This window comes from Eublepharis macularius, chromosome 13, assembly GCF_028583425.1.
Source record: "Eublepharis macularius isolate TG4126 chromosome 13, MPM_Emac_v1.0, whole genome shotgun sequence".
Classification (NCBI taxonomy): domain Eukaryota; kingdom Metazoa; phylum Chordata; class Lepidosauria; order Squamata; family Eublepharidae; genus Eublepharis; species Eublepharis macularius.
Window position 1 is genome coordinate 19954840 of NC_072802.1, and position 12904 is coordinate 19967743.

The 12904-nt window shown below is 43.6% G+C and overlaps 1 protein-coding gene across 1 annotated transcript in view; it reads right to left on the reverse strand.

Moving 5' to 3' along the window:
- HDX (highly divergent homeobox) overlaps nucleotides 1-9879 on the reverse strand; it is a 54279-nt gene extending 44400 nt beyond the window's left edge. The window contains exons 1-2 of the mRNA XM_054996696.1: nucleotides 9801-9879; nucleotides 524-670 (exon numbers count right to left, since the gene is read on the reverse strand). Of these exons, the coding sequence (XP_054852671.1) occupies nucleotides 524-670 (147 nt within the window). The 5' untranslated portion in view covers nucleotides 9801-9879. The remainder of the gene's footprint in view (nucleotides 1-523; nucleotides 671-9800) is intronic.
- Nucleotides 9880-12904: the final 3025 nt, after the last annotated feature.

Here is a 12904-nt window from a genome sequence, read left to right on the forward strand (position 1 = left end):
CAGTTCTTTCACCGATTGCACCGAGGCAAACAAAGGGTTGCCTTTACATGGAGTTGCGACCAAACGTGAATCTCTGAACAATGATGGTTACAGTCATGCTACTCTTTTTAAAAGAAACATACCCCTGATGCTTGAAGTGCACACCTACATGTAAAGCTCTTCAAACAATCCAGCTTTAAAAAAAAAATCAAACATCCAACCTGTGGATTTTGGGTGAGATACTTAAGGAGGCACAGAAGCCGGATTTGCAACAAAAATCCTTGACTTCAGTTGTTAAAGAGACTCACGTTGCCTGAACAAGATGAAAGCACTTCAAAGCACTCTCTCAGATAATGGAGGAAACTACACAGAGCTACCAACAGGCCAGAAAAAGAGCTGTCAACAGAAAAAACAAAGCACACATTATACCGGGGAAAGAAGTTTTCAGTTTCTTAAAAGCTCCATGCCCTGCAGATAAATGAGCAAACAAGTGTATTTGTTATACTGTTACGTAAATTTGAGCACGGAAGACCTCAGTACTTACCCTGACTACACTGAAGTCCAGCTTAGTTTCTTGTGCACACTGTAATATGAGCTGAAAGCAATTTTTACTCTGATTTGTCATTCCATTTTCATAATAACGCTGCAATATCCTTTGTTGTTCTGCAGTAAATACAGAACGCAGATTCATCTAAAAATAAAAGAAGATACTCTGAAAATTGGAATAATTTAAGACTTGCAGATTTTAATTTTTGGAAAAAAAAGAAACCAAACAGGTTCTCATTTATTCAAATAAGCAAACTCAGCAAACTCAGCTCTGAATATTCCAGTTCAACCACTATAACTTTGCTTGCCTTTACTTTTTAAAAAATCCAAACAAAAATATAGCTGTTTTCATATCCAGGAATAACTTTGAGCATAAGAAAAGTCACCTGCTTTTGAAATGCCTAAAAGATGCTGATGAATAACATAATGTACAGATTATGGAAGCATCTTTGCCTTAAACGTGACCAACATATGGGGGGAAGGTTTAGCAGATGAGGCAGCCCTGATTCTCAGCAGCTTCCACCAATTTCTACTGGATGAAGTAAATGGCTCAGTCCAGGACACACTCAAGAGTGGAGTGGCCTTCACTCCAAATACAGCAGTCAGGGGACTGCAATGGAAAAGATACAATCTTAAACCTGGATGGGAGGAACATCAAATGGTTGGTCTGCTGTCACTAAGCTCTAGGGATACATTCTTACTGGAAGGACCTGGTAGCAGGACATCCCAGAGGAGGCACCTGCAACTCTACGCCTGGATTCTGTCCCTTTCCAATAATGAAAACACCCAACGCCACTCAAGTTCTGCAACTAAGACTGCTTCTGACGAGGACCTCGGTGAAAGAACCCCACGTCTTCTGCTCTGAAGCACAACACACAAACATTTCCGCAAGGGCAGCTGGCATGTTTTTCATCCAAACTGTCCTTTGAATACCAGTCTACACTGTACCAAACTGCCAAACCCAGAGAAAAATTAAACCCCAAATTTCCACCCAAATACTAGTAGAAAGCCTGGGTTAAAAAAAAAAAAGAAAAAGATACATAACCCACTCATTTCTGCAAAAATTATGGTAGAAAAAAGGGACAAACGGCTGTGTAAAACACAGATCATACTAAAGTTGTTAAAATTAGAGGTATGAAGGTTTCTTTCTTTCATTATATTTATTCCTACGTTCATTTTTGTTCCTATTGATTTTAGTGAAAAATAATGCATCTTCCTCCTCTTCTCTCCCCTGCTGATTTCCAAAACATTTCAGATGCCACACTTTGATGATAGCAAACAATGGTCAAGCACCTGATACTAAAACTTCCCAGAATGCAAAAAGGTATGGTGCCTTTGACAAGTCAAAAACGCTTGAGATACTGAGGGTGGGTTAAAAGATGTAGTGAATGATAACCTGAAGCATAGGTGGCTTTAAAAGGGGTTAGATCCATGGATAAGAGGTCCATAAGCAGCTACTAGCCATGGTAGCTAAAGAGAATAAGCAATTCTTTCCCAACTGCCTGGCCGCAGCATCAGCCTGCAGCATAATATGTACATTGGGAAGAGGAAGAAGGGGGAAAGGAATGCTATTCATTCATTTGCTGTTTTCACCTTCTGTGTTACCATAATGAATGAATGAAAAGGGCTTTTCCAGTCTGTTTTCCCCCCTCATTCAATCAGTAACAAATTTACTTCCCTAGTTATAATTAATATTACTCTGTTCACGGAAGGAAAAAAAATCCAGCTATGTGTAGTTCCTGAGAGAAGTCAGTCTCTTTGCCCAATTCTGGACTCAGTATAATAATTTGCAAAGGATACTGAAATAAAAGGGCTATTTTGGATGAGGCTGATTAATAATTATATTCCATGTTTTGTACCGCTTAAGTATTTCTTTAGTGTTAAACTGCCAACAATATTCTTACATTTAACAGGTATGGAATTTTATATTTCCACAAATAAAAAATTGAGACAATTGTTTTTTAAAAAAATCAAATCAGAACCACAACCACGTATTTGTTAAAGTGGGTAAGTTAACTCTGCTCCTAGAAATCAATGAAATGTTTACCCATATAAGTTCTACTAGTGCAGATACACGCACACCCAAAAAGTTAAAGCCTCGTATCTGATTATTTCTGACAATCAATTTGTGCATGACCAAAAATGCATGGCTGTATAGGAAATCACACGTATTTGATCATAATGTACTTAAATAGAGCTGGATCCAGACCAAATTGGCAATTGACATCAATTCCCACTATCTGCTATCAATATCCCTCCCATCATTTGTCACTATCCTCAAGGAACAGCATTTTCTGGAGATCAGTGATCCGCAGTGGGAGAAGCTGGGAAGCTCCATTTTGCTGATAGAAAATTTAGTCTGGATCCAACCCATCGTTGTCACCCAGACTAATGCCAGCATTCCACAGCAAGTAGAGATTTAAAGCTTGCTTGAGATAGCAGCATTGTGCCCTATGTTAACCAATAATATATCCCTTTAAAGGGGAACCAGTTCTTTGAAATGTTACAACTGCTTAAAACAACGCAATAACAATCTTTATAGAAAAGAAAGTCATAAACAACGGCACTGGAGGGGCCACAGCTCAGTGGCAGAGCTCCGACTTTGCATGCAGAAGGTCCCACGTTCAATCTCAGGACTTCCAGTTAAAAGGTTCAGGTAGTGATGTGAAATATCTCTGCCTTAGAGCCAAGCTACAAGTGACGCCTTATACAGGTTGGACACTTGTCAGCTTCCCTCAAGTTTTGATGGGAAATGTAGGCATCCTGGTCCTGCAGCTGTAATGGAGAGCCAAGCTGTAAAACCAGGACGCCTACATTTCCCACCCAAACTTGAGGGACGCTGACAAGTGTCCAACCTGTATAAGGCGTCACTTGTAGCTTGGCTCTTAGAGACCCGCTGCTAGTCTGAGTAGACAATACTGACCTTGACAGGCCAATTATCTGATTCAGAAGAAGACAGACTCATGTGTACTACACATTTTATTATACTGGGGTAAGAGAATGATTTGAAGGGTGACTTAGGAAGGGCAAACGATACAACAGAATAGCAACCTTATCCTAACTATGGCTGCATTCACCCATCAGTTCTAAATGGCCAGGTTGTGTACAAGCTAACTCAGGCTACCAGTCACGTACAAATGCCAGTTCATCAATTTATTTCCTTCTCTCACAAACCAGGGATCTAAACAGGGGGAGGGGATCTTAATGCCCATTAAGACTGACATCTGTATGGAGCCTACTTATTCTGAAGTAAACTCGGAGGGACTGAGGCTTGGTTTCTGTTACTGTCTGTAGCATGGTGGCCACCACCAAAATTGTTGTTCCCATGGTATTCCAGGCAACATGTATTTCTGGCGACATGTTTAGGAAGGCTAGTGCAGGAGCAACCATAGAAGGAGCAGCAACCAAACAGCTCAAGACAATGTATGAACTGAGTGTTGCTTCCAAGTGAACTTATTTGAAGCAAATCTCACAACTGTGCTGCTAGGACCCTTCTACTTGGCTCTTGGCCACTGACCTACGGGATCCTGCAAGGATCCATCTAGTCTCCCATGCTATTTAACACCCACATCAGGGATCCCCACTCGATGACTCGCAGGCAGCCACGTTCCCAGTTATCATCAATCAAAAGAGCAACGTGACTACTGTATACTCTGTGGGCCACCCTACCAAATGCCCACATGTACAATAAAATAACCATTAATATAACAATAGCCTTTTAAATTATAAGAGTGCTTCTGAACATGTCGGACTCTCTCCACACCACTGCTGAACCTCTGCTTCCTTTACTGCCTTTGCTGCCTTCCGGCTCTCTCCCTGGCATGAGGCTGGCAGCTCGGGTGAGAGCACGGCAGCCATGGCATCTTTGCCTCATGCCAAGGAGAAGGCGGCCAAGGGAAGCAAGGCTTCCCACTGAAGAAGCCTGCACTAAGCCGACAGGCAGCATGCAAAAGCCTTAATTTGCAAAAACAACCATCCTGCAAGCCCTTTTTCTTCCTCTCCGCTTTGTCGTCTTCTCTCCAGCATGAGGCATGGCAGCTCAAGCAGGAGAATGAGACTGGCAAGGAGGAGAGCAAGCTGGTTGTAGAGCGAAACCACCACCACCCCACTGTGGCCATCTTGCTCTTTTCCTGGGTAGATGCCATAGTGATGGTTTTACTCTCTCTACTCTTTGGTAAGCGTGCATTCCTCTGGGCAGCCATCTGGGTGCTGGGATGAGCACAGAGGCAGCAGAGAAAGCTGCCCCCCTTATTTCAATCTCTGGCATGGCCCCTGCAGCTGAGGGGTGCTCACAGCTTACCCATCTCTCCAGTTCCCCTGGCGGCAGCTGTTTCAAGATGGGAACCACCTGCCAACCATAAGCCACACCAGGCTTTCCCACTTTCCTGAAACATGGGGTGGCGATCACACTGGAAAACAGCACTCAGAGGAGCCACAAGTGGTATGTCAAAGAGCCACGGGTGACTCCTGAGCAACTGAGTATCTCTGATCTACATGATCCAGGTATCTGAAGTGATCCGTCACCAGTATGTGGATGACATCTCTCCTTTCCATCAAGATCTAGAGAAGCTGCGGATGAACTTAACCACTGTCCAGAGGCTGGAAGAAACTAGCAAAACCGAAATTAAATCCAGAAATTGGAAACAGAATTATTGTAATTTGTGAATTGCCTTTTATGGTTTTATGTTTTTAAGCTGGTATTTATTGTTATTTATTGATGTTGTTAGCCACTCTGAGCCCATGTGTGGGGAGGGCGGAATATAAGTCTGATAAAATAAAAATAAATAAAACAAAGGCACTGTGACTTGGAGGCAAAGCTGATCCAGAAATAGGAGTTCAACCTGCACTCCCCCAAAGAAGCAAGCTCACCGTTCAGACGTGCTTGTTGACCCTGGGTGCCTAATCAGGAGGTCATTCTTCTAGCTTTGGTTGGAATGCTAAGTGTGGCCTTTTCTGGACAAGGCTGCCCTGGCCATAAGTCACACATGCCTTGTAACATCCAAGATGGACTACTGTGGTGTGATGTGCTCCAGGAGAGGCTGGTTCTAAAGAAAATTCAGAAGCTTTAGCTAGCTGACAAAGCTGCAGTCAGGATGCTCCCATGGGCTAGACACAGCAAGCACTTAGCTCCCATCTTGTATTAATCACATTGGCAGTGAGTGTGCTTCCAACTGCTTGTGATGACCTTAACATTCTGAATAGCTTGAGCCTAAGATACCTGGTGAAATGCCTCCACCCATACATACCAGCTCACACTCTGACATCAGCCAAGGAAGCCTTTCTACAGAAACCCCCCATTTTTGAAATCTGATTGGTGGAGGGACTCAAATAAGGGTTCCCAGTGAAACTTACTCCACTCTGCACTGTGGAACTTATTTGTGCCTGCAGTGAAAATGGTTCCTTCCTAAAAAAAAAAAAAACTTCAGGCTTCTTTCGAAAAATCATTGAAAGCATTTTTTCAGGTAACCTTTCTGTGGTGTTTTAGCAGCTACTGGTAGTTATTTGGTTCATATGAATTTTGTGTGCCTTTAGAAGTGTTTGTAATCCGCCTTGTGTATTTATTTTTAAATAGAAAGGTGGGTTATAAATATACTTAATAAGTAAATCAAACATGACACAGTTTTTCCCCCCTAGGGGGTTATGGATGAGCAAACCATCATCCTGCATTGATGGGTATAATACCCAAGTCAGCACTTGTTAGTTTCAAGTTCCTTTTTACAAGCTTCTTTCAATGCTTTAGAATTACCAGCTCATATCTCAGAGATATGCATTGACTCCATTTCTCTCCATAAGGTAATATGTCAGGTTAGATGGAAAAGTCAATACCTGCATATGAAGTGGACACTCATTAAAGAGACTTCCAACTGCAGCCAGTGAACACAAAAGTAGGAAAAAAATCAATATTAAAAAATTGCTGATACAAGCCAAGCAGCAATCTTGCAAGCCTTTAGCTCCAACACATGATACAAGTTACAATTCGTTAGAATGGACATTAGTCCAAATTGTTTGGGGTCCAATCATAATTCTCATGCAGAGAAAGATCAGCAAATGGTTACAGCTACTGTTATTCAAAAATTACCTTTGCTATATCACAAGATAGACACATTAGAAACCCTCAAACTGCTACAGTTCTTTCCAGAAACTGAGCCAGCTATATTGCTCCATTAGGGGAGAAAACAGGCAACAACAGAGTAATACATTTATTACGAACAACTAAAATGTTACAAGTAGCTTTCAAGTTCAGTAGAACTCTTCTTTGAGCCGGATGTTATGAAGAACACAACATTAAAAAATCAAAACTAAGGGTGAAGGGGAAAAGAGAGAAAACCGTTCTTGGGCATGATGGAAAGCACAAAAACCACCGTTAATTATATCTTCGTACGAAGTAGTGTGCTGTGCAAACTGAGCTCCCTTTTGCACTTGCAGTTCAGTCAGCATAATACCTCTTCCACTCTGTCCTGAAACCATTACAGTCAGCTTTTCATCAGGCCTCAGCATGTCTTTTCCCCATAACTAACTGGACCACACATGCCCACACTTCCTCTTACAAGGCAAAAACTAGATACATGACTCCAAAAATTCGAAGTTCCAGTGTTATAACGATGAAGCCCATGGCAGATGGTAGCATTTAATTGAGAAACACTGCCAAGGTACCTCTAACATGGTTATCAGTACATGAATGAACTTTGGAGATTCTCAAGTTCACACACTCTTTGTCCCCCTTTTCACACACAGTGATCTAATAAAAAGACTTCTGCTTTTGTGGCAAACTATAGCTGTTAATCCAAACTAGGGTTTGTTCTCTTCCCTAGAGGATTCTACAATCTGACTGAATTCTGGTTTATAGGGAAGAGAACAAACCGTGGTTTTTCGTAGGGACATAAATAATCATATCACAGCATGTGAATGGAAGCAACTGTGAGAGCTCAAGAGTTCCCAAGGGTCATTCATTTAATAATAAATCATGTTTTGTCGTTACATCTCAAACAAACCCTAATATTCCAGCAGCTCATAGATGCCTCAACCAGCATCTTTTACTAAAAGTAACAGTTACCTAACACTCCATTTACTATAGCTGATGAAGAACTTGCTCTGTATACAATTGTACATCAGGTAAGGCCAGTTCTTTCAATATTCTCTCACCCATGTCACCGGTTCTGGCTTTCCCATATATACATATTCACATAGGCAGTCACAAATTTGTGAAGCCAAGCCACCATGGCTATGGCCTGATACAGCCTACATGTTTGTACCAACATGGAAAAGAGCACTGCAATCACAGAAATTGCCGTGGACCAAATCTGTGCCTGCGGGAACATACGTTTCATTAATCGTTATGATGCCTACCTGGGAAAAGGAATCACATTCCAAATGCATTTTCAACGAGCTCTTCACAATATGAAAACAGGGCCACTTGCATAGATTAACCAAATAGTTCCCTCACAGTACTCTAGACAGCAACCCCAGGGTCTGTGGGCTGACACACCATATTTAAGGCTTGCTGATAGTGCACAGGAATGTTATTCCAAGTATGAGGTCCCCTATCATTCAAAAGTCACTCGTTGTTAGACTTGGGTAGAACACAGATCTACACACATCTTCCATGTCCTTTCATTTGGTTTCATTTATTTTTCTCATCTAACATGCTTCACAGATGTGAGCATAAACAGTAAGAAAAGATATGATCAGTTTGACCAGTTGAATAGCAGTCAAGTACTTTTAAAGCATTCACTTTGTCAAAACAAAACAAAAAACCCCGCTTGTCAGGGACATGTTATTCACAAAAATAAATTATTACTGTGAAACAACTAAACTGAAGCTTAATTATTCATAAAACAGTTAAAAATGGAGTATTTGACCATAGTACACTAACAGGACAATTGATTGGCATGCATCTTGTACTCTCACATATACCAATCACATTCTCCACTGAATACGTTACCACGTTAAGGGAACAACCCTATGAAACTATCAGACACGAAACACTATTTAACTCTGTACCGCTGATCTTGAAATACATTATGCGGCACACACATTTATGAATGGGGGAACATATTGCATAAAATCCCATTAGAGCATCTCACAGACTAACTGTACCCAATTATTTTGTACTATGTACTAGTACATCTGCAACCCTAGAGAAAGGTTTTTCCTAGCAAACTGTATTTTAAAAATACAATCAATTAAAACAGATATATACTGTCAAGGTTGTTAAAAAGGAATAAAAGAGTTATTTTATCAGAAAAGTAGATATCTTGGGATGATACCCCACCATTACACATGGAAATTAATTATATGCTAGTGCTTGTACACACTTTTAGGATTGCCAGTTTCAGATAGAGAAACTTCTGGAGATTTGGGGCAGAGCCTGGGATATAGTACCATAGACTCCACTCTCCAAAGCATTCATTTTCTCCAAAGGAACCCCACTGGGAAGTCGGCAGCCTTACTACACTATACTACAATCATCGATTCTAATCAGTACCTCTGGAAAGTAAATCTCAATTAGGTAGAATACTCAAACTCGCCTAGCTCATCCCTCTCCCTACAGCCCACTCCTCCAATCTAAGCTCGTATACAAAAAGGCAACCAATCACGCCCAGGGAGAAGGCCTGCTCACATCCACAGCACCATTCCCCATCCCTCGGTAACTTTTACAACCCTCTTTAAACAGTCTATACACCACAACGCATGCGTACTCTCATCTCATTCAAAGAGAACACAGACCTATCGATGATGAGCATGCGCCAAGTGCCAGAACCCCGCCAACAGCAACATGCGCATGCGTCAAAGCGTTTTGCCGTCAAAAGACACTTTCCCAGGGTTTACAAAAACGGTGGGCTTTGCGTATGACGATTAAGCATCCAAAAAGGACGAGGGCACGCACTCACGCAGAATTACTTAGCTCTCCTCTACTCCGCATGCGCACTTAGTTGCAGCGGGCACGCTACGCGCATGCGTCAAGGCGGCCCGCAACGGCAGATGACACCGCCGTCTCCAACCGCGGATCAAGCGAGGGGATGGTGCGCATGCGCGCCCCGAGTCACGGTCTGCGAGCACCAGACTGAAGCCGAGCTTCGTTTTTTCCTGCCCCTCCCCCCCACATCCTAGCCCTCAGCTGAGAGGGCATCTGTCCCAACCCCCACAGAGGCTGGAGAGGGCCGCCCGCCCAGCCCTCCAACCGCCTTCTTCCCTCCGCTCGTGCCCTCCCCTCAGGAGCCGCGCGCTCATCCCCGTCCCTCCACCTTTCCCTGCCCTCTCCCCGCCGAACCCACCGTGCTCTGTGGGGCGGGCGGGGCCGATCCGGCGGGGGGGCTCTGGCCTCCCGAATTCAGCCGGTTTCGGCTGGGTCGGTCCCGGCGTCACACAATGAAATCAGCGCCTCCGATCATTAATTCTCATCATGATCGTGACGTCAGCGTAGACAGCGGCCAATCGGAGCTTGAGATCAGCGCCGGCCGGGACAGTCTCTGCCCCCGCCTCTCAACCCCGGGGGGGAGAGCCTGATGCAAGGAACAGCCCCCGCTTGGGAAGGCGGCGAGGGGAGAAGGGGAGGGGGGAGGAGGAGCGAGGCGGCGATTTCGGACCAGCCTGGCCGTTGGAGGGAGGGTGGGTGGGTGTAGGGAATGGCCGGGCCCGCGCCAGAGAGTTATGATTCCGACCGCGGGCGGGCGGGCGGGGGCAGCGAAGCCGCCTTGAGTGGAGCGGGCGGCGGGAGAGGTGCCCGAGGGGGCGCTCAGGCGGCCGCTTGCTTCGGAGGAAGCCGCACGGAAGTCAGCGGGGCCGGTTTCTGAGTAAAACGTGGCTGGGATTGGGCTGTGAGGCAGCGGGCGCCGCTGCCCGTGTGTGAAGCCCGCGAACTCCTACCTGAGGGAGCGGAAAGGGGGATTCCTGCCCCTGCGCGCAGTCACAGAAGGGCGCCATTGCGGAGCGGGAGGCGAAAGGACAACTGAGGGGTCTTCAGAAGGAAATGGGCCGAGCCCTCCGCTCCCGAGTGTCTTAAGAACACGGGCCAGGAGAACTTTTTCTACGCCTCACAGCAACAATCTTACGACCTCAGCAGGTCGAACGCAAAACACGCCTGGTAAATTAACCTGCAGCTCACCCCCATAGAGGCTCATGAGGCAGTTGACAATAAGCATGAAAATAAAATACGTGGAAAGATTAAACCAAAGGGATTGGTTTGTGCGGGGGGGAGGGGGGATGGACACTCAAGTTTTATGTCCCCAAAAAGTATAATAAGAGAATACTTAATTACTACAAAACAAAACCCAGTCTGTGTAAACAACAATACCTGGCGAACTTTTCTCTGGGGAAAAAATGAGTAGTTCTAGCTGTTGGCACCCCAAAAGAAGTTCAAAACAGCTCACTGTGTGATACAAAAAAAATATGTAGCGTGTGGGAGATGCAAGTTCAAATCTTTTAACCACTACACCGTTCTGGCTCCCCGGGGGATAGAATGAATAGGCTGTGAACAATATATGAGACTGGATCCCAATGAGGGGTAGGGGTGAGGTATAAATATCTAAACAAGTAACTTAAAAATCTTAACTGCATTCAATATATCTCACAGCCATAAGACTGCTGCTGTCACAGGTTAAACAATCATGCCTCCCGCTTCCTTTTTGCTTGAAGGATTTGTGCCTTTGCTGTTTCTATCTTGTCGTTTATTTAAAGCTGAATTTTATGCATATGTAGTCAGCAGCACTATATCCCACTGTATTCAGTGGAGCCTTACTAATTTATACAATGTCTTATGATTTCTGCCTCTTCCTCCCACTTCCCAATATTTCAAGAGTGTTTGTTATGATAAACATTTTTATACCTCATAAGAACTATAGCATCATCTTTTTAACCGATGGATTGATACCTTTGAAATGCATTTTTAGTATTTGATTTAAAAATCTGTTGTGTCGTTCCTGTTCCAAAAGGCATCAGGTGCAGCTTTATTTATTAAAACATTCCCATGTTTCTTTGGGTTACCAACTCTGGGTTGGGAAATTCCAGGAGATTTGGCGATGGATCTTGGGGAAGGCAGAGTTGGAGGAGGGAGGGGACCGCAACATAGTATAACATCATAGAATCCACTGTCCAAAGCTGCCATTTTCTCTAGGGGAACTGATCTCTGCTCTGGAGACCAGTTGTAATTCCAGGAGATGTCCAGGTCCCGCCTGGAGTTTAGCAATCATAACCTTTCCTCTTGTCTCAGCTGCTGTAATTGAAATACCCTGACGACCATAAAACCAAAATTATTGAAATATTTAGCTATTACAGTGTAGTGGTTTTGAGTGTCCAAACTAGGCTTGGGAGACCCTAGTTCAAATCCTTACTATGTTCATGCAACTTGATGAATGCTCAAAAGTAGGTGGCCTTGGACTAGTTACTATCTCTCCACCTAGCATACTGTACAAAACTGTTTGTAGGATAAATGGGATGGGAGGTAGTAACTATATATACTACCATGAATTGCATGGAATAAAGATGGTGGTGGTAGAGGGGATAGCAATGTATATTGCCAATTCAGTTGTTTGAATCACTGCATGTAGTTAATAAGTGGACAAGAACTGCTGGTGTAACTTTGGGATGGATCCAGACTAAATTTTCTATCTGAGGAATGGAATATTCATGCCTCCCCCCTTCCACGGCAGTCCTCCGATCTCAAAATGCTGCTGTTAGGGATGCCTGAGGAATGAAATGAGGTGGAGTCTGAAGCCAAAAGGTTTAATTGATGGAAATTTCCAGTTTAGGCCACATATATCCCATGATGGATGTTGGTCTTTTCTAAATGCCATTTTTTATCCCTGGTATGTTTACTCTTATATAAGCTCCACTCAGTTCCATGGGACTTACTTGAAAGTAAATTTGTCTAGGACTGTAGTCAGAAGTTTGCTTCTTGCCCTGCTCTGTTCAACAATGGAAAGAGATGGAGGCAGGCCACAAAGTAGGGTGAAAGTTCAGGATGACGTGATTCATGCAACTTTTTTTTTTAGCAGATTAACTTTTGCGATTGTAATCCCATTCAGTTTAACAGCCACACCATGCATCCCAGCTCTAAGGAGGCTATGCGCATGGCACTGAAGAAAAAAAACTAGGCTCTAATATGATTTTGATTATATTTTTAATGGGGCTAACTTCTGTTAGTGAAAAATATACACACTTCTAATTTGTGCAGAATTTCTAGCACAAATTAGCTGAAAGTACAGCAAGTTTTCATTACTGACGTAGTTTTGTATTTAAATTATGCGACCCATACTCACCTGGACTGCTATACCTTTCAGCATTTTCACAAGGAACACTTTTGGGGGGATCCAGCATGTTTCCCCCCTCCCCTGGGGCAAGGCTAGCTGAGTACAGTTCTTGTGCCCTTGAGTCAATGCAA